General features: G+C 40.8%; 1 protein-coding gene across 1 annotated transcript in view; it reads left to right on the top strand.

The window, feature by feature from the left end:
* SUV2 (protein dimerization) overlaps positions 1-21,405 on the top strand; it is a 37,282-nt gene extending 15,877 nt beyond the window's left edge. The window contains exons 10-12 of the mRNA XM_010263310.3: positions 9,023-9,180; positions 19,519-19,715; positions 20,799-21,405. Of these exons, the coding sequence (XP_010261612.1) occupies positions 9,023-9,180; positions 19,519-19,715; positions 20,799-21,072 (629 nt within the window). The 3' untranslated portion in view covers positions 21,073-21,405. The remainder of the gene's footprint in view (positions 1-9,022; positions 9,181-19,518; positions 19,716-20,798) is intronic.
* Positions 21,406-21,714: the final 309 nt, after the last annotated feature.

Here is a 21,714-nt window from a genome sequence, read left to right as displayed (position 1 = left end):
GAAAATATATCGGGAGGTTCGCCAAGGTTGCTTTAATCAATGTTATCTTACCATCCAAAGGTAGATGGTTTTTCTTCCATGAAGCTAGCCTTTTTGTGAATTTCTCAATCACTGGATTCCAAAAGTCCTTTCTACTAGGATTATCCCCTAAGGGAAGTCCCAGATATTTCAGAGGCTACTGTGCAATCTTGCATCCCAATATTTGGGCCCTTTCTGCCACCTCTTCGGCCCTCATATTAACACCAATCATACAATTCTTATCAAAGTTGACTTTGAGGTTGGTCACATGTTCAAAGACATTAATCACCCGTTTTAAGTTTCTAACCCACCTTATCTCCTCCCCTCCACAAACTGTAAATGAGTGATCTGAATTCCATCCCTTCCAACTTTCCAACCACTTACCAGACCCCTAGAATCTGCCCTCCCCATAATCCTCCCCAAAACTTCAGCAATCAGGGTAAAAAGAAAGGGGGATAGGGGGTCCCCTTGCCTAATACCCCTAGTAGCTGGGAAATGGTCCACCACCCTACCATTCACCAAAATGGAATAGTGACAAGTCCGAATGCACCCGTTTATCCACTTACACCACCTTTGCCCAAAACCAAAGGACCCAAGCACTTCGAACAACACAGACCAATCAACCAGGTCATAAGCCTTTTCTATATCCAATTTACATACCAACCCTTTCTTCCCATTTCTTTTGAAATCTTCCACACTCTCGTTTGCTATTAGTATTTGATCCACAATTTGCCTATTCTTCACAAATGCACCTTGGTTAGGGGAGACAATTGTGGGGAGAACCTCTCTAATTTTGCGTGAGAGAACCTTGGCAATGATTTTGTATAGGCTATTAACCAAGCTGATGGGTCTGAACTCCTTCGAGTGGCAAGCACCCTCTTTTTTTGGGACTAATGCAATGAAAGTAGAGTTCAGACCAGGGTTGGTTAATCACTCCTCTTTCAAAGAATTCCGAGAACACCTTTTGGATGTCATCCTTAATAATCTCCCAGTAGTCTTGATAAAAAGCCATCGTAAAACCATCGGGTCCTGGGGCTTTAGCTCTATCTATAGAGAAGATGGCATCCCTTATTTCCTCCACCTCAAACTCTCTTTCCAACCAATCAATTAGCTCACTAGGGAGCCTGGGCGAATCCAAACCTTCAATCCTTAATCTCTCATTTAAGGGTCTCTTGAAAATAGATTTGAAATGATTCACAAAAGCCCCTTCAATTTCATTTTGTTGGGTTAAAGTTATACCATCAATCTCCAATTTAGAAATGCAATTCTTCTTCCTTCTACCATTAGCTATAGCATGGAAGAATTTTGTGTTCTTGTCTCCCTCCTTCACCCATTCGTGTCTGGATTTTTGCTTCCAACTGATCTCTTCTTTAAAAAGTAGATCCTTCAGATTTTTCCTCAATTCCCACCTCAACTCTCTCTCTCTTTCCCCAAAGCAGCCTTGGTCTTCCTTTGCATCTAGCTCCTCTAACTGGTTAATCAACTGTCGCTTCTTTTCTTCTGATCTCCCAAAGTGAAGAATGTTCCACTCTTTAATTTTATCTTTAAGCTCTTTTAACTTCCAATGGAATCTCATAGTTGCCCAATTCACCTCCGGGTTACTTGCATTCCACCATTTCTTCACATTCTCTTTAAAATCCGGATGAAGCAATCACATATTCTCAAATCTGAATGGGGAAGGTCCTCTATTTCTAAATTCAGACTTGAAGAGTGAGATTGGCCAATGATCAGAAGTTACTCTTGGAAGGGCCCTTGACACCATGTCTCTCCAATGCTCTTCCCAATCTGCAGTGAAAAGGAATGTGTCTAATTTGGAACAAATTGGATCAACTTGGAGGTTTGACCATGTGAATCTGTTATGTTGGAGTTCAAGTTCCTTGAGTTCAAAAACATTTATAAACTCATTGAATCTAATCACATTGAAATCCCCTCCTAGGGACCAAGGTCCATCCCATAATCTTCTAATATCTTCCAATTCTTCCCACAGTTCCTTCCTTTGTTTGTATCCAGTGGGGCCATAAACATTATTTAAGATCCATTCAAACCCATCTCCCACTTGTTTGAATTTAACAGACATTGAGAATCTTCCAACCAATTCTTCAACTCCCTTTACCACTTCATTCTTCCACATAGTGACTAGACCTGTTCATGGGCCGAGTAGCCCGATGGCCCGGCCTGGCCCGCACCCAACTCGGGCTTGACCTCGGACCTAACACAGTAAGCCCGACTGTGTTACGGGCCGGGCTCGGGATTTGTCAAAAAAGTCTGGCCCGAGCCCAGCCCGACCCGACTCAGCATTATATATTTTATAAAATACATAATATATATTTTATATATTATATAAAATATATAAATAATATAATATTTATTGAAATATATATATTTATAATTTAATATATACATTTTTTTATTTTTTCTTTATAATTTTTCTCTCACTCTCTCTCTCTATTCAGCCGCTTCAGCAGTAGTAACAACATGGGCTAAATTTCGGGCTTGGGCCTAGGCCCATGCTTCGGGCTTTTTATGAGGGCTTGGCTCGGGCCCAAGTTGTAGGCCCGATGGTCAGGCCGGGCTCAGGCTCGGGCTTAGAAAAATTCATTAATACAAAGTGAAAGCCCGTCCCGATCCAGCCCATGAACAGGTCTAATAGTGACTAATCCTCCTAATGAGCCCCAAGAAGGGTTCATAGCCCAGCTGAGACCGTTTGCCCTCCACACACTTCTAGCCCAACTCTTGTCAAAAGTCATGAGTTTAGATTCCTGGATTAAAAAAATTTCTGGGTTTTCTTTCCTTAGGACCTCCTTTATTAGTGCTCTCTTACTTGCTTTCCCCAATCCTCTCACACTCCAACTCACAATCTTCGTTGTACCGGAAAAAATCCACCCCACCCCTAAACTTTTCCCTTAATCTTCTCCTTCCCTTCCCCTACCCTTCCTCTCACTAAATTCCTTGTCACCTTCTACATCCTTTTTCAGCCTCTCAACCTCACTTGACCTTCTTTTTCTGACTTCCTTTCCTCTTTCTTATTCTTCAGATGCACTTTCAGCTCATTCAGATTTTTAATCTTGCAGCCTAGCTTTCCTACAAATTCAACTAAGGAATCCTCTCTTTCAATTCTTTTTTCAACGCCTTTATTTTCGTCCTCTCTATGCCTCCCGTACACCCCCTCCTGTTCCATTCCTCCTCTATCTTCTTAGAAATTGGCAGTGAGGCAGGCCTGGAATCTGGGAGACAACCATCAAGAGCAGAGCAAGGATTAGTTTCAAAACCCAAAACCACAAACATACCTGGGTCTGAAAGAAGAGGTTGTTCAACAACAATCTGGGTTTCACAATTCGGTGGCAGAGTATGCTTATGCTGGTCACACCCTAGGCATGATTCACCCTTGCTGGTACTTCTGGGGCTCTGTCGTTCATCTCCTCCTGATATATCTCAGTCTGAATTCTGGTGTTCAGTCATTTCCATCTCATTTATTCCCAGCCCCCTGTTCGTTATCTTGTTTGATTGTTTCCTTCCCAAGGTTCGGTTATACCCCCCAGCCTCCAAGTAGCACGCAGCATCATTTGTCAGCTCACCATCAGCAGGGATTCTCAGCGTGGAGGTAAAGTCTTCCCCCTTCTCAACGGCGGGTCTTAGCATAGATGAAGCGTCTTCCACATTCTCAGCAAAAAGAATGTCAGTGTTGAAGGTGTCTTCCAGCATTTCTATCCCATCCTTAACTTGATTTTCAGCTTCCAAGTCTGTTTCAGCATCGTCCTCCGAAGAGTCGCAACTTACCCAACCTGCGTCTTCTTCTTCCAATTCATCTCTCCCTGTTTTGGAGTATCTTGGGTTAGGCCTGTCTTCACCAGAGATTCCTTGTTCCCCCTCATCGGATTTGGCGACTGGAAGCCACTGAAGCTTCTGCCTCACTATAGGCTTACTCTCTGCGCGCATCCTGCGTTCTTTCGAGTGCAGCAGAAGTTGAGACGATGATAGACCAGCAATATGGTCTACCATCAAAGATTTAGGAGCCCGACTCACGTGACTACTTAAAGAGTCACCTGAGTCGGCATTAGCACCCTGGGCCACTATCAAACCGGTTGGGTCAGAGTGGGTTAATTTAACTCCAAACCCGGCTTTACTTGAACCCCTCCCTATATCTGACCGTATTCCCCTTTTAATTAGATCCGCATAGGACAAACCGGCTATTAACCTTTTTTTTAATTTCAAAATTACTTGAGAACTTTTCATTAATTACTGCTGTATTTTCTGCGCAAGACTTTTCAGTTCCCAAAACAATCTTCGCCTTTTCTCTAGAAGGAACTTCTTCTCTCCTATTTCTGACGTGGCTAAGCAACTTATCTTTGTTCCCGCCAAGTGTTATCCATCTTGCCAATTCATTGTCATCCTCAAGCTTCTGCCTCCCACACCATTGCAACGCTTCAACTTCTGAAGCGACCCAAACCTTGTGCCAGTATCTATCTGCACAGATGTTGATCGTTCTTGGCACAGCTTCAGCCATTAAACCAGCGATCTTTAAGTGAACTGCTCTCAGTTCTGAAGTTTTATACGAGAGAAGAACACCGCCCATCGCCATGACTAATTTCTCCAAAATGGTTCTCCACCATAGGTGAAAAGGTAAACCCAGGATTTTCAATCTGAAGTTTCCAACAACAGGACTTACTGAGTTAGCCAAAGGACACCAATTTTCAATCACTACAGTTCCTTCCTTTGTTTCCACTGTGGTGAAGTCAACTGTTGCCTCCCCCACATCAAGCAGTGCTCTCTTTTCATTGAATGGGATTAGAATAACAATCCCAGGGAGCCTTAGTTTCTCCGAAACCTCCTCTAATAACCCTTTCCAATCTTTAACCTCTGTCTTTGTTGAAATTTCCAGTCTCTTCTCCCAGATTCCTTTCTCTCCTACCAGTGAGAGTTTTGGTTCTGAATTTGTGAAAGCCACCGTTGGTTGATCTTGGCTTTCCACAGGCTCGTCTAGGCCCAACTTTTCTAATCTTTTCCTTCTTTCTGTCATTTCCTCCTTGCTCAATCCATTATCAACTCTATCTACCTTATACTTCACCGTCCCTGACTCCAACTTAGCAAGTCTTCCATGGAGTGCATTAGCCATCATGATCCAGCCCTGTAATTTGTCACCTTCAGGGATGATTATTGTTTGTTTCTTCTTTTTTTTCGAACCTTTCTTCCAGAGAAACAAACCATCCTTTATCATTTCTCCTTCTCTCAACATGGTATTCCCTCCGTAGCTGTCTGAAAGTACTACACCATTTTTCGCACCAGCTTACATGGATTGCTCCGTCCAGAAAGCTTTGAAACCAAGGAACAGCTCCACCCACAAGCAGTATCGAGCCTCTTCTTCCTTCTCTTATTTTTATCGTGAACTCTTTCTGATAATAAATCTCCTCCAAAAGAAAGTCTTTCCTTTCCACTATCAGTGTCTTTCTCCATTTTCTAGCCGGTGAGAAACCGTCGGCCTCCATCTGTCAACAATCTTCTTTAAATCCACACTTCCTTGCTTCAGCTTCTCCCCCCTCTGAAACCCCCTCCTTAACTTCCTCCCTTCCTCATTCTTCACCTCTGCCTTCCTCTCCTTTCTTCACCAACCTTTCTAGTTTTCTCACTCATCCATCTGAATTTCTGCTACACATTTTTTATTATTAATCTTTAATTGTATTGATATGAAACAGGGGAAAAACTTTTCCTTATCCAAGATGATAGAGAGGAATGCTACACCCATTGTTTTGGACATGTTTCTTGACTGCCCAAAACCTTGTTCCACAACATGCTGTATCTTTGATAGTAGAAGGTGATTCCAGGGATGTGATTGGCTTGGCTAATAAGTTTGGGGCTGGCTCATCTTCTCCATGAAATGAGTGAGACGTGTGTCCCTTGGCTGTAGTTACAGATGGATCCCAAGAGAATTGAACCAATTGTCTGACTCTGTGGCTTAATCTGGTTCAAGGAATTTTTTTAATAGTGCAAATACTTTACCTATTGCTTGACTGGGCTTTTGAATTTGTTTTTTAGTGGAGCCTTTTTTTTTGTAATAAGGCAATTATCTGGGTTTGAAAAAGTGTTCGAAAGCGCAAGGCGCAGGGGCCAATTTGCGCCTGAGGCGCAAGACGCAAGGCGAGGCGTGTGCCTTTTTCAAAAAGGCGCACAAAATTTTTCAGAAATGCATAAAGATAGAAAAAATATGTAAAAATTAAAAAAAATCAGAAAAAAATACAAAAACAATAAAATCTAAATTTCTAAGAGTTAATAGTTAAGATATGAGTATGACAATGCCATCTAAAGTTCTAATTTCTATTCTAAAGTCTAAAGTTCTAAACAATTGAATAATTAAAATAACATAGTATCAAAATTAAACACAGTAAAACCTATTAACATAACTATTAAGTTACAAGTATAATTATATTGAAAAAGATAAAAAAAACTATACACAGATACAGCAGATCTATAGAAAATTAGTGTATTTACCTGAACTGAATGTGATGTGAATCCCCAAGACTTCAAGACCACACCACAGTAAAACCTATTATGAGTCTAAGACAGAATCAATGTTTTAGTATAAAAATTAGAGAAAAAAAGAATAAAATCAGTAGCAGAAATAAAAAAAAGTGTAAAATGATAAAATCATTGGAAGAAAGAAAGAAAAATAAATGGAACTTGCACCACTGTTTTTGGTGTAAAACTGATGAAGGATACAGTGGAAAGATGAAAATAAAAACTAAGAAAGAAATAAAGAAATAAAACTAAAAAAGAAATAAAGAAAATAGGGAGGAAGAAGAAGAGGGCTGGAGCCGTGGAGCCCCTGTTTTCAGTGCAAACAGCAGACCAGTGGAACTGTGGAAGAAAAAAAATGAAGGGGTGGAGCCCCTGTTTTTGGTGCAAAACAGTGAAGAATGAAAAAAAAAGAAGTAAGAAAGAAAGAGGAAGAAGAAGAAGGGCCAAAGCCCCTGTTTTCGGTGCAAAACAGTGAAGAAAAAAATAGAAAGAATGAAATAAGGAGGAAGAAGAGGCGGAGCCCCTGTTTTCAGTGCAAAACCGTGAAGAACAAAAATAAAAAAGAAAGAAAGAAAAAGGAAGAAGAAGAAGGGGCGGAGCCCCTGTTTTCGGTGGAAAACAGTAAAGATGAAAAAAAAAATAGAAAGAAAGAAGAAGGGGTGGAGCCCCTGTTTTCAGTGCAAAACAGTTAGAAGAAAATAAAAGAGAAAGAAAGAAGAAGTTGCCTATTTCTGATTGAATGTGCCACTGGAAGATTGAAGAATGGATTGAATCTGGATGATCAAGAAGGTTTGTGCATGGAGACTTGGACTGGAGTTCGACGATCAGACTTCTTTTGCTTTTTTGGGAAGTTTTGATTCATTTCCCATTACTTTTTTTTATTCTTTTACTATATGGTATGCAACAAGTGTAAAAAAATAACTGTTATACATGATAATAACTATCTATAAACTGAATCTTTAGAGAATTAAACAACAAAATTCGAATACATGCATAAGGCATTCAGACTGAGCTGCCTGGCACCTGGCCTGAGGCGTGTGCCTAGGCTCAGAGGCGAGCGCCTTCCTGAAGGGCATGCACCTGGACCTGGGCGAGGCACAAAACCTGAAATGCGCCTTGCCTCTGCGCTTAGGCGTGACTTTTAAAACACTGGTTTGAGGTGATGAATCCCATGTAGGGTGTGCCCTTCATGAGAACCAGGACCTTGGTGGTGCAGGGTTCATGTGGGTGGGTGATTGAGACTATACATGTTCACGGGTAGCTTTGGGCTTGGCCCATGAACATTTTACACTGCTTCGGGCTTGGGTTTTGGGTCTGGCCCATTCAAAATTTGTCAAAAGCTAACCCTGAGCCTGACCCATGAACAGGTCTAATTGAGACCATAGGGAGCACGGTCTATGTTAAGGAAAATCCCACGAGTACTAAGAGCTGGTCTTTGTGCCATCTTTACTTGATGACTTTGGACCCAAGATGGTTGGATGCATTTATGGGCATGTGATGACCAGAAAAGAAGAAGTCATCTGATGCAGTGTAGATTGGATTCTTGCAGTTGCAGAGCTTCCCATTTATGAACATTGATCAGAAAATAAGAATATTTTATCAAAAAATCAGAAAAATAAGAATACAGTTTGGTAAAATTACACGAACTACATTTGAAGTGAAGTATATTTAGTTTCTGGTTGTACAATCCCTCACTGTAAAACTTTGATGATGTGTATTTTGGGGTTTTATTTCCCATTTTAATGAAAGTTATACTTTGCCTCTTCTCAAGGAAAAATTCCTATATAATCAATGTTCTCTATGGATTGTATATGTATATACGTATGTATTATGTGTTTGAGAAAGAAGAAAAACAGTGGGCAAGAATGGGCTTACTCTAGTAATTGAAGTAAAATATGACAAGAGGAGCATGAATATACCGACTGCTTTAGAGTCGTCAATGACATAGAAGTCTTGCAATGGACTTGGTCAGAGGCTAAAACAGCTTGATAGCAATGGGTCCAAGGCCCAAGAACCCATTTTCCACTTATAGTTTCTATTAATATAGCACTCTTAACAGAATAAATTGCTTGGTTGATGGGTGAGAAGGTTAGCATTAGAACCATGCCATTTGTAACATGAAGCCAATGAAATAGGATAAAGCACCTGCTTTGTTTATTAGAATACACATTCTTCAACTGCTTCCATTTCTTTTGTATCTTGTTCTTAGACTCCAACAATTGCAAGTTCTGCACTTTGCTTGAAAAGGGATTATCCTTGTTAATCCTTTTAAACTGCTTTCAAGGACCAACTCCATACAGATCCTCTTGGTTTCCAACATGTAGCAGATCCTCATCAAATGAATTGATGGCACTTTGTATTAGTTTCCTCCAATTTAATGTTTAAAATAATTAGTTTTACCCCAACTATCTGCTAATCTCACTCATTCTGTCCTCATAAAATATACAACCAGGTCACTGACATGTCATTTGGCTTTACTTGTGCTCTATTGAAGGTCCAAACCTTTTGATGATGTTCTGTTCTGCTTGTAAAGACAACGATGGTGCTGGATCACCAGTTTATGGTACAAAAGATGCTTCAGCTTTTCAAGGATTTAGTAGTATCCTGGACGGCTTGAGTGATTGCTTAACATGCAGTGGAAATGGTGAACAGGTATGCATTATGACAGAAAGATGTCATTGGATATTCTACTTTACCCATTTGTACCAGTTTGGCTTCTTATTTTATTTCTTCAAAGGCACCATGGTTATAACTTTATTCATAAAAGTGTACCTTCTAAGAGAATATGGCAATACTTCAATTCTAAAGTTGTTACTCATCTGCAGTAGGCTGGTAGGCCTGCTACATGTAGACAGTGGTAGACATGGATGTTGGTTTGGGAGACAGGGATATAACCAGCTATGTATGACTGTTGTAGCTGATAATGATTTTCTTGCTTGCTGCCAAATTCTGTGAATTTGTTTGGGGTGAAGTGATTACAGTTGAAAAAGGAGAGGCAGTTATACAATATACAGCGGTAGTTTTGGTGTCATATTGGGATGTTATATATACTTTATGGTGTTGATATTTCTAATACATTTTTCTGTTATGGGCAGTATTTTCAAACCGTCATTGATCTGGGTGGTCAAACCATTTGAACCATCACACAGCGTTAATTTTGGTCCGGGCGGTTAAACTATTAGGTCAAAACCTGTTTGACCCAGTTAAAATGTTGACCCGCTTGACCTGGTTGGTTGGTCATGAGTTACAAATTATGATTTGTAAGAAAACATTTTTTGGATGAATAATGGAAACTGAATTATTAAATTAATAAAGAAAGTGTACAGAGAGGAAAGAGGAGGGGTAAACTCTCTTAGCTCTCCCAAGTACAAACAATATAATTACGATACATCCCAAAATAGATGATCCCTTCCCACCCCCTGCTTTGCTAATGTATCAGCAAGGGAATTAACGTTCCTTTTCACCCATTGCACATTGATTTTCGTTCCTTGAGATAGCCATTTACACCTTTTCTCATTTATATAACACCATCCAGCCTCCTCTTCCTTTTGCAGCCATTCAATAACTATGAGTCCTCCAGAATTCCTAGCTTCTGGATATTCAGATCTTTAGCCTTTTTAAGTCCTTCCAGCACAACCATTATTTCAGCCCTCAAAAAATCTCTAGCACCAATTGATCCCGAGTAGGCAGCAATGATTCTTCCTTCCTCGTTTCTAAATACCTGAGACCCAGATTTCCTTCACTACTCCCATCAAAATTCAGCTTAACAAAACGACATGGTGGAGACCATATTGGTTTAGCCACAACCTTGCTAGGCATTGAGTCAACAACTACCTTCCAATTCCTCATCAAGGCATCTGCATGGACACCCTCAAAAATATCAAGAGGCTTCACCCAGTGGATCACCCTAATTGTAATGACTTCAATTAGGGTATCCCTACTTCTCTCCTAATCAAGAAAGATCCTTTGATTCCTTTCTTCCCATGCTGTCCAACACACAACTGCCCTTGTACATCACCATAAGGAACTTCCCCTCTTCTTTGGCCAATTAACAAAGATAGAGGCAAATAAGCTTCGAACATTTGGTGGGGGCCTGGGGGGTTCCACCTACACCTAAACAAAGAGAGAAACCAATTTGGTTTTTTTCTTTAAAGTAGGTCAAAGGTGTTAAATCTCTCCAGAAAGGCTTCCCAGTGAAAAGCGCTTACATGAGGAGGGGTAGGCTTGCTTCAAACCTCCCCAAACTATCCTTTGGCTGAACTAAGGCTGAAAAGAAAGAGGCACACGAAAGTGATCCAGAAGAGGAAAGACTCCAAATTCGACTATCCCTTTTAGAGTGATCAAAAAGACCCAATCCAACTGAACACGATGGAATGACGGATCTCTTCACTTTCCTGGGTATGTTAAGGAGAATGGAACGGGAGGAGAGAAACTTCCGGTCGGTGGGGAAGTGGAGGTTGGAGCTGGGCATTGAAGCTAAACACTTTCTGTTCGAACAGGGAGGGACAAGAGGTAAGGCTTATCTGAAAATCAGGGAAGGTAGTAGGGCCACACTATTATTACCAGAGGAGGCTTGCTACTGGCTGAAAGGCTTTGTTGATGGAACAGTAAACTCTATCAAGGTAGAAGGGTGGAAAAACTCAGTGGTATGTTGTGGGAAAAGTTATGAATCGGTTTTGAGAAGGAATGAGAGAGGATGGTTTATCATGGTAACAGAATACTTTGGTACTAACAAGAAACAAGTATTATGCATACCGGAAGGTTTGAGGGGTCAAAGCTGGACTTCCTTCGCCAATAATATCCAGGCCTTTCTCTTGGAATTTGAAAGGAAGGCTGTAGGAGGATTGGATAACAGATCGGTTGAAGATGCTCCTTTAAGCTGTGGTACCCCGGAGCAGAGCAAGAAGCATAGTCCCTGCTGTCAAGAGACTTTGATAGCAAGTTCGTTTGGTATCCGAAAGTTAGCACTTGAAGTAGGGAGAGGCAAATGGGAACACAGAATGGTGTTAATGGCTGATAGGATTGTAAGGGATTGGACGAAAGTGCTAGATGCAGTTGCAGAAAGACTGGGTTTAGAAGGTGATACAATAGTTCTACCGTTTGATGAGAAGAAAGCCATCCTCGATACAGGTGATGAAAAACTGAGTTTCAATACAGTCCAAGTAGATGGAGGACTGATACAAATACAAAAATGGGTTCCGTTGTGCAACGAAGTTGTGCTAAAGGACTGCAACTTCTGGATCAAACTCTTAGGACTCCCTTTTAATATCTGGAATGAACAGACCTTAAGAAGAATTGTTAGAGCCCTAGGGGGTGTTCTTCTGGAGCTGAACTTGAGAAGCTTGCGTGCTGCGGAGATCAGAGTTGCAGGGCTGAAGCCGGAGAGCTTGCCTCGTGCTCTCGAAATTCTTTCAGATGGAGCCTGGTATAAGGTTTGGCTGGCGACGGAAGTTGGGGGAGACGACCAGAGGTAGGGGATGATGACATGGCAGCGGGATGGAGCACATGTGGCACCCAAGGAGTAGAGAAGCAACCTGCTGCGCGTGACAGAGTAATTAGAGATAATGAACAGTTGCAGGGCTTTTCCACCTCTCGAAGCCTTCCTTTGAAAGCAATTAATTCAATTTTTTTTGAATTAAATTCAAGAGTTTTAGGTGGCCCTTCCCATGCTGACGTGGCCAGAAGAGATTGTAACTTGGCACATCTTAACAGGGCCACCACTTCTGAACCGGGTGTAAAATTGGCCGAGCCATCTTTTGGTCCACTCACCACTTGTAGTGGGCCACGTGACGACTTAAGTCATCACGTGGGGCGGGACAAGTTCTATTCGACTGTAGAAGGAAACGTCCGTCTATCTTCTTCCAGAAAAGAGGGGATTTCAGATGACTGTGCAAGTTTGGATGGCTCTACACAGGAAGATTCCCAAGTAGGACAGATCAGAGATGAGTTAAACTTAGAGCAACTCTTTCTTGAAAATCCGATGGGTGTACAGAAGACAGATTTGGAGACTCTGGTAAACTTGAACAGGGTAAACTTAAACAAGGTTCGGCCCCTTGCAAGTAGCTGTTAAGGTGGTAGGTCATGCTTACCCAGATTTGAACAAGAGTACATCACAGAGAGGTGGACAAACGGGTAAAGAAAAAGGTATTTGTGTAAACCAGTTGACGGGGAATAGTTCCCTCCAACCCGAGGAGACGGAAAGCTCCAATTGTTCTTTACAGGGTTTGAAAATCAACCACCCTCCTCTGCTTCTTTTCTACAACCCTCAGTTGGAACCAGGTAACTCTGACAACTCTGTCAATTCAGCTTGTGCTACTGATGAGTGTTCTGTGTCCATTGTTTCAGATTCCTTTTCCAACCAAGAGTCAAAAGCCCATGGATAGGAAGCTGCAATGAGATTACAAGGGGAGGAGGGGGAGACAATAGTAGGATTACAGGGCAGGGATAAAAGGATATGGGGTATCATTGAGAGGATAATGGGTGAAGTGGAGAGGAATGATTTGCAAAGGGAGGGTACAAATGGTACAGAAAGAGTGCCTAGTGGAGAGAAAGAGAAAAGGAATGAGGAGAGGGGTGTAAACTAAAGAACCAAAATGATTTAAAAGCATTTCTATGAAAAAAGGAGGATAGAAAGTAAGAGAAAAGAAAATTGAGTGAGGTTGAGAGATTAAAAAGTGATATTGAGGGGGATAAGAAATTTGGGGCCAGAGGGGACAGAAGGAAAGGGCCCAAGTAGATTTTGGTGGTGATAGGGTAGATTCTTGCAAAATTGTGATGAGAATCATAAGTTGGAATGTGAGGGGGCTAGGTAGTGCTAGAAAGAGAGCAACAATCAAAGAGGTGTTTAAGAAGTTCAATCCAGATGTGGTATTACTTCAGGAATCTAAAAGAATGGATTTTGATTGTAGGTGGGCGAGAAGTGTCTGGAGAGCTAAGGGGATTAAGTGGGCGGCTGCTCCGTTGTGGGGGTCCTCAAGTGGTAGTGACTTTGTGGAAAGAAGATGTGCTTATAGGACTGGAGGAGTTGATAGGGGATCATTCTGTTTCTTTGAAGTTTAGGCAGGTGGAAGATGGTTTCGAATGGTTTCTAACAAATGTTTATGGGCCCAATGACTATAGGTAGAGAAAGAAACTGTGGGAAGAGTTGAGTGATATTAGGGGCCTTTGGGAAGGACCATGGTGTCTGGGAGGGGATTTTAATGTAATGAGACTCACAGAGGAAACCAACAACCCTAGACAGAGAGTCACAACAAGTATGAGGAGCTTCAATCAGCTTGTGGATTCGTTTGAGCTTAAAGAACTCCCAATGCTTAACAATACCTTCACCTGGTCCAACCTCCAATCAAGCCCAATTTGCTCTAAGATGGACAGGTTTCTCTTTTCTATAAATTGGGAGGCACATCGAGGTAACTTAACATCTAGGGTGCTCCTGAGGCTTACCTCAGACCACTGGCCTATAGTAATGTGTAAGGAGGATTTGAGAGGTGATGGTCTTGCCCCGTTTAGGTTTGAAAACATGTGGTTGACCCCCCCGGGCTTCATTGAGAAAATCAAGGAATGGTGGTAGCACTATAATCCGCCAGTACAATGGGAAGGAATGAGGTTTCATAAAAAGCTTCAGTTCTTAAAATCCCAAATAAAGGAGTGGAACCGGTTGGAGTTTGGGAGAGTTGAGGAAAGGAAACAAGTGTTGGTAGAGCAGATAGAAGAGTTGGATAGGAAGGAAGGGGTCTTTTTGGTGAAGAAGACAGAGAAAGGAGATGGAGTGTAAGGAAGCAATTGGAGGATCTTTTGATTAAGGAGGAAATAAGCTGGAGGCAGAAATCTAGGTGCAAGTGGTTGAAGGAGGGGGATAGAAACACCGGGTTCTTTCACTTAGTGGCAAATGGTAGAAGAAGGAAGAATTTCATTTCAAAGTTGGAAGTCGAAGGAACAATTATTTCCCACCCGGTAGAAATAGCAGAAACCTTTGTTGGCCATTTCAAATCTATTTTCAGAAGATCTTTAAATGAAAGGATCTGGTTGGAGGGTTTAGATTGGCCGAATCTAAGTCCAGAAGACAGAGAGTGGTTAGAAAGGAGATTTGGTTTGGAGTAGATAAAGGAAGCAATCTTTTCAATGGATAGAACAAAAGCTCCAAGTCTGGATGGGTTCACTATGGCTTTTTATCAAGATTGTTGGGGTATTGTGGAGGAAGATATTGGGTCAGTGTTTGAGGAGTTTCATAGAAGGGGAATAATCAACCCAGGCTTGAACTCCGCTTTCATTGCTCTAGTTCCTAAGAAGAAAGAGGCTTCGCAACCAAGGGACTTCAGACCTATTAGTTTGGTGAACAGTTTGTACAAAATAATCGCAAAAGTGTTGTCTCTAAGGTTAAAGAAGGTTCTTCCTTCTATAATTGCACCTAACCAAGGTGCTTTTGTGATGGGAAAACAAATTACTAATCAAATCTTGATTGCAAATGAGGGTCTAGAGAGTTTTAGGAAATCCAAGAAGAAAGGAGTGGTGTGTAAACTGGACTTGGAGAAGGCTTATGACTTGGTTGATTGATCCTTCTTGTTGGAGGTGTTGAAAAATTTTGGCTTTGGAGACAGTTGGTGTAATTGGATTTAGGGTTGTATTAGAAGTTGCCACTACTCAATCTTGGTGAATGGAACTGTGGTGGATTTCTTCCCTGCCTCGAGAGGAATAAGACAAGGTGATCCACTATCCCCTTTCCTATTCTCTCTGATTGCTGATATACTTGGGAGATTGATTTAAAGAGCAGATTCAAGGAATTTAATAAAAGGATGGAGAGTAGGAAGGGAGGTTATACCTCTTACTCATCTACAATTCGCAGATGACACTATCCTTTTATGTGAAGGTGGGGACATTGAGTGGATTCGGAACCTAAAGTTGGCAATACAACTCTTTGAGCGGGTATCCAATCTCAAGGTGAATTTGGATAAAAGTAGTTTGGCGGGTGTGAATCTGGAGGAGAGGGAGCTTAGAGAGTATGTAGATGTCTTAGGGTGTGCAACCTTGGATTGGTCGATGGCTTACTTAGGCCTCCCCCTGGGGGATAACCCTAAGAAGGTAAGCTTTTGGAACTCGATGGTGAAGAGATTTGGGAAAAGGCTTGCCTCTTGGAGGAAAAACTATCTTTCCTTGGGGGGGAGAATCACTTTGATTAGATCAACCCTAGCTAATCTTCCTGTGTACTTCCTATCTGTGTTTAAGATCCCCACAGAGGTCTCTAACACATTGGAAAAGCTTATGAGGGATTTCTTGTGGGAGCTTGGAGAGGAGAAACGGGACCATACGGTGAGTTGGGAGGTGGTAACTAGAGGTAAAAAGCTAGGAGGTCTTGGGATTGGGAATCTTAGGAAGAGGAACATGGCATTATTGGGGAAATGGCTATGGAGGTTTCCGTTGGAAAGAGACAAGTGGTGGACAAAGATTGTGGCTAGTATACATGGGTTGGAAGACAATGGTTGGGAACCTGGAATCTTGGCAAGGACTACAACCGCTTCTCCTTGGTCAGCCATACACAAACTGCTTCCAGTATTCTCCCCTTGTATCAGGTATGGCCTTTACTCCGGTAATAAAATAAAATTTTGGGAACAACTTTGGGTCAGGGCATCACCTCTAATGGACCAATTCCCCTCTTTGTATGCTCTTTCTGATTTGAAAAATGAACCCATTTCTTCCTTCTTAACCCCCTCAGACTCTCCTTCAGGGTTTGGGTGGAACATAGGGCTGAGAAGGGCAATTAGGGACACAAACTTGGACCACATTTTGTCTTTGTTAGCCATCCTTGAAAATGTCTTCTTGGATTCCATTAAGGACACCAGATTTTGGGTTCCCTCCTCTTTAGGTGTTTTCTCTTGTGCCTCATTTTTCGAGACTTTAACTCAGCCTTCTGATCCCATTGGGTTGTCTTTCCTGGTTAAAGAAATTTGGAGTAGGCCCATTCCTCCTCGGGTTGGTAGTTTTTGTTGGGAAACTTTCTTGGAAAGAATTAACACAAATGACCTACTTCAGAAGAAGAGACCCTGATGGGGAAACTGGTTACCACCTTATGGTCACTTGTTCGGTTGCTAAATCAGTTTGGGAGTGGGTCTTTTCCCTTTTTGGGTGTGTTTGGATTCCCCCTGGGAGTGTCCAAAGCTTGTTCTCTCCATCTTTTTTCAGATGGCCGAAGAAGAGAGGGAAGACTATGTGGAGAAGCATTGGGGCTGCAGTGTGTTGGTCTCTATGGGAAGAAAGAAACTCACGAATATTTTCTGATAAGGAAAGAATCATTTGAAACTTATTAGATCTAATCCTGTTAAGGGTGGCACATTGGTTGAAAACTATGGAATTGCTCTTAGATTATTCTGTGGCTGATGTGGTGAGAAATTGGAAGGAGATAGCCTCCTCTGCCCTCTGTTAGAGGACCTGTAGTCCTTCGTGGTCCCCTCCTCCTCCTGGGTTCATAAAATTGAATTTTGATGGTAGTTGTATAAGGAACCCAGAGCCTTCTGGGATTGGGGGAGTATTCAGGAATGAGGTGGGGGCTATTATTGCTATGTTCTCAGACCCAATTGGGGAAGGAGACTCTCTTAGGGCTGAGATCCTCGCAGCCCTAGAAGGTATCCAAAGAGCAAGGGAGTTGAACATCAGATGTTTGGTTCTTGAAGGTGACTCGGAGGTGGTGATTAGGTGGCTAAAGGAGGGAGGCAGCGGATTATGGAGTTATAACAATGAGAAGAATAAATTTAACTGGCTGAGAAGGGATATTGTGGTTCATTACAACTGGGTGAAAAGGACTGCTAATTCTTTTGCTGATGGGTTAGCAAAGCAAGGGGTGGATAGGGTTTCGACTTTTTGGGCTAATTTATGAATTTTCCTTGTATTCTTTGGTGGGGAGTTAAGTCTTTTTACCTCCCCTTTGTACCTAAGCTTCACATAGTTTCATATCTTTAATAAAGTTTCTTGTTATTGATAAAAAAAGGACCAAATCCAATTGTTGGAGAATAGACAGGTGTGACAACATCATTTCCGATTCACGAAGCCCTCTCCTAAATTCAAAGTCCCAGTCAAAACCAGATGGTGAATTAGAAGGTTTGTCTCTATGAAAGAAGAGAATAGGTTTGTCTCTATGATTGGAAATGGCATAAAGAGAGGGAAATTGCTCCTTTAAAGGCAAATTATCCAACCACACATGATCCCAAAATTTGACACAATTTCCAGAACAAGGACTATACCTAACAAATGGCCAAAAAAAAGGTAAAATTTCATGGATGGACTTCTAGGGAGAAGCTCTAGAAGCCCTAATCAGAATCTGGGAATCGCAGCCATTAGCCGCAAGCTCATGAATACTGATGATCACTTTTGTCCACAGCTTGTCTCTATCCAGAGGTGATCTCTATAGCTATTTTCCTAACAGGGCAACATTCCTCTTTTGGATGTTCCCTAACCCGAATCCACCAAACTTCTTCCTTCTATTAATCACTTCCCACCTAACTCTTATGGTCCTTTTCCTTACCTGTCTCCCACCAAAGAAAAGTCTCTCATCAAAACCTGATTAGCATGATTCCTCCTCTTCCATGACACCAGTTTCTTTGTGAACCTTTCATCCACAGGATTTGAAAAATTACTTGTTCTTGGAATATCCCCCAACGGTAAGCCCAAATAGGTCAACGATCACTGAGACACCTCACAACCCAAAACCTGAGCACTTTCTGTGATCTCCTTCTCTTCCAAATTTAGACCCACAAGGCAACTTTTATCAAAATTAATTTTTAGGTTAAGACATCTGTTCAAAAACTTGAACCAACATCTTCAAATTCCTTAACCCAAGATTACCACCTTCACAAAACAAAATAGTGTCATCAACAAATTGTAAGTGGGTAAGACTAAGAGGCACTTCAGTCCTACCTACCCTCCATCCCTCACCAAGTTCCTATTATCAGCCCTAGTCACAAGTCTTCTAAAAACATTAGTAATCAGTGTGAACAGGAAGAGCGAAGGGGATCTCCCTTGTCTAAGACTTCTTAACATCGGAAAGTGATCCACCATGGATCCATTCACCAAATTGAATAATGGGAAGTCTTAATGCACCCTAAAATCCATTTGCACCATCTATCACCAAACCTGAAATTCTTCATTACCTCACACAAGAAGCCCCAATCAACCAAATCACAAGTCTTTTCCAGATCCAGTTTGCAGATGAAACCCTTTTTCTAGTTCTCATCTCATCAACACTTCCATTGGCAATTAGGATTATAGTGTCATCAGAAAACTTTTGGAGGTTACAACTTTGTGCTCAGTGGTTGGTTTGGGTTGACCTTTATTCTTTTTCTGATTTTGGGTAATTTTTCGTGGTCTATGCATTGCAAGGTGCCTTGACGCACTTTTTTTTGCCAAAGAATGCTTTTTTTGGCCTCAAATCTTAAATTTTAGTATAAAAAAGCTTAAACTAAAATAATAAATATATATAATATACAGAATATAATTATATATTCTAAATATTATATACATTTAATTATATAATTATGAACATCATACATAATTTTGTATATTTAACTATTATGTATACTATATATGATGACATGTCACGTGCTGACCCATTTGACCTGGACGGTCAAACTGCTGATCTGCAACCCAGAGGGAAAAATGATTCAGCCTCTTGCTGAATCAACATAATACATTTTAAACAATACAGCAATAATACATTTTAAACAATTTTAGTTGAAGAATTTGCTGTAGAAACAGCATTAAAAGAAAGAAAATGATAAAAGTACTTTGAGGGCTTGATACATGTATAATAAGGTTGTGCTCAAAATAATTGCCAATAAATTAGTTATACAGCTACTGATTATATGCATTCACATGTATTATGCATATATATGATACTATGATGTATACTGTGCATTTCCATAAGTGTATGTATACCGTGTGTAATAGAATCCACATTCAACCATGCTTGCCAATCTCTGAAATTGAACATATGAGTGAAATTTACAGGAGCTAAAGCTTCGTAGGCGTGCTGTCATCATTTTGGCTTTCATTGCATCTTCTGGAAAATTAGGCTTTGAAATCCTGTTGGGTTCAGGAATGTCCAGAAGGATCAATTTTTTAGAGTTGATTATTCGAGTTTTGGCATCAGAGTTGGACTCAGAGGAATCAGAATCAACTGAACTATCAGAAATCTGCAGAGAGAGGTAATCTTAATTTAACACCCAAGGATTTCTTTTTACATATTGTTTTTTTAAAGCCAAATTGAACACTCGTGAAATATAAATCAGAAAATGATTGGTTTCAACAGACACCAACAATGCTGAAAAACAAAATTCTTTTAAGAAACTAAAGTCTTCCAGGAAAGAGGACATTGAAACGATTAAGAACTACTAGGAATCATCCCTAGTTGAAGGATATCTTCTTATGGGTAAGATGTTATCATCAGTTCAGGGTTCTCCAGTTGATGGATGATTAGAGAACCTAATAATTTTTTCCAGTCATCTGAAGCCCTCAAAATATGCTTGAGCTGACTTTGAAGCCATCCTAGTCTGGGGGAAAAAAATAAAATAGAAAATATTAATAAATACTAATTGATTTTGAAGTTGAAAATTGGAGATAGGAAAATGTGAAATAAAATGTTCTAACTTGTAACGTTGTCTAGTATGCAACATGATTTGAAAAGGCTGTAAGCTGAGGTATTATGGTGAGGTGGAGCCAAGTGGTCTTGCCCCAGTTGCTTACACCTCACTCAACAATGCCTGATGCCTTTAGGTTATAAGAGGGCGGAAACTTTTTCTGTCTGGGAGTTTCCTCCTGCATGACACATATTTATCCCACTCAGTCCCTTGTTTATCTGTTTTGGCTAAATTGCAAATATTTTTTTACCCGACACCCATGGTAATGTGTCATGTGCAGGAAGCTCTCAAAGCAGCCAAAGTTTTTCCTGTAAGGGGTCTACACCTAAATGAGCGCCCATCCTTTTTTGTTTTTTGTTTTTTTTTTGTTGATGTCTTTAGAACCAATATTGTCAACCTTGGACCAGACACGATTGTTGCCGTCACTGGGTCACAGATTGAACAGTCTTTCTAGTTTCAGATCATGTTTTAAAGCTATTTTGTACCAAATCAAACTTAAAACACTAAATGGCAAGCGTCAGGCAAGGTGCCTGAAATCCATTTTGGTATTCAGTTTGGATATCATGTGCACATCTTTTTGGCAATTCACAAGTATTCTGTAACTCATGTTTTGATGTCTATTTGATTATCAGTGAGTTTTGACCTGTACAGGACCTTGTTCGTGCGGGAAGCACTGATTCTTCTGAATAGACTGGCATCAAGTCCTGCTTACTCAGCAGCCGTCCTAGGAGCACTAACAAGCAGTAGAGACGTGACAAGCTTGACCATAAATGTTGTAAACAGGAAGTCGCGGCAAAGCTGGGGTTTCCAAAAATATGATGTTGATGGCACAAAAAAGAAAGTGCAGGTGGAGGCTGAAATTGCCGATTTAGCTCGGGTGTTCAAGTCGAGAGTTTTCAACTATATGGGGGACAACATTTCGTGATTACATCCGCACATTTCTTTTATTTCTTCAACAGATTACTAATGAATGAACGCTTCCAGTCGCAATAACCGCGGCAACCAAATACCTATGGCAAAATACTTCTGTCTCAGAGGTGAGAAAGTGAAGCATCAAATTGGTACTTGGTAGCAAGGGACCCTTCATCATCAGGAGATTCTCGATAGGTGATATTAGTGACAATAATGATGGATCATGGTGGGGCGCATTTCCTCATTTTTGAGTTTGTGAGAGTATTGGGTCCCTTCTGTAATTTTGGAATTGTATATAAAATTTTATTATTATTTTTTATCTCATGCGGCATTCCAATTTTTTATTTGCTTCATCCCTACATTTTTTTTAATGAGGGCAGAAGTGACCAAGAGAAGGCCAACCCCAATATTTTCTTTTTTCTCTTTTCTGCAGTCTGGACAACTGAACTGCCTTGTAGTTTTAGTAGTTGCCAGAGTACCAAATGTTATTTGGCATTGTTCCAAGTATTCAGGCGGAAGGCAGGGAAAAGCTTATGAATCCCCAAAATATCAGTAACACTTAAATTGAGGTCCAAATGACTATAAAAGTATAAATTATAAACAAGTGTGAACTTGAGAAAACATGTTAAATAATAGAAATATTAATTTATTTTTT

This window comes from Nelumbo nucifera, chromosome 1, assembly GCF_055504915.1.
Source record: "Nelumbo nucifera cultivar China Antique chromosome 1, China Antique-T2T, whole genome shotgun sequence".
NCBI classification, from domain to species: domain Eukaryota; kingdom Viridiplantae; phylum Streptophyta; class Magnoliopsida; order Proteales; family Nelumbonaceae; genus Nelumbo; species Nelumbo nucifera.
This window is presented reverse-complemented; position numbering and strand designations above follow the sequence as displayed.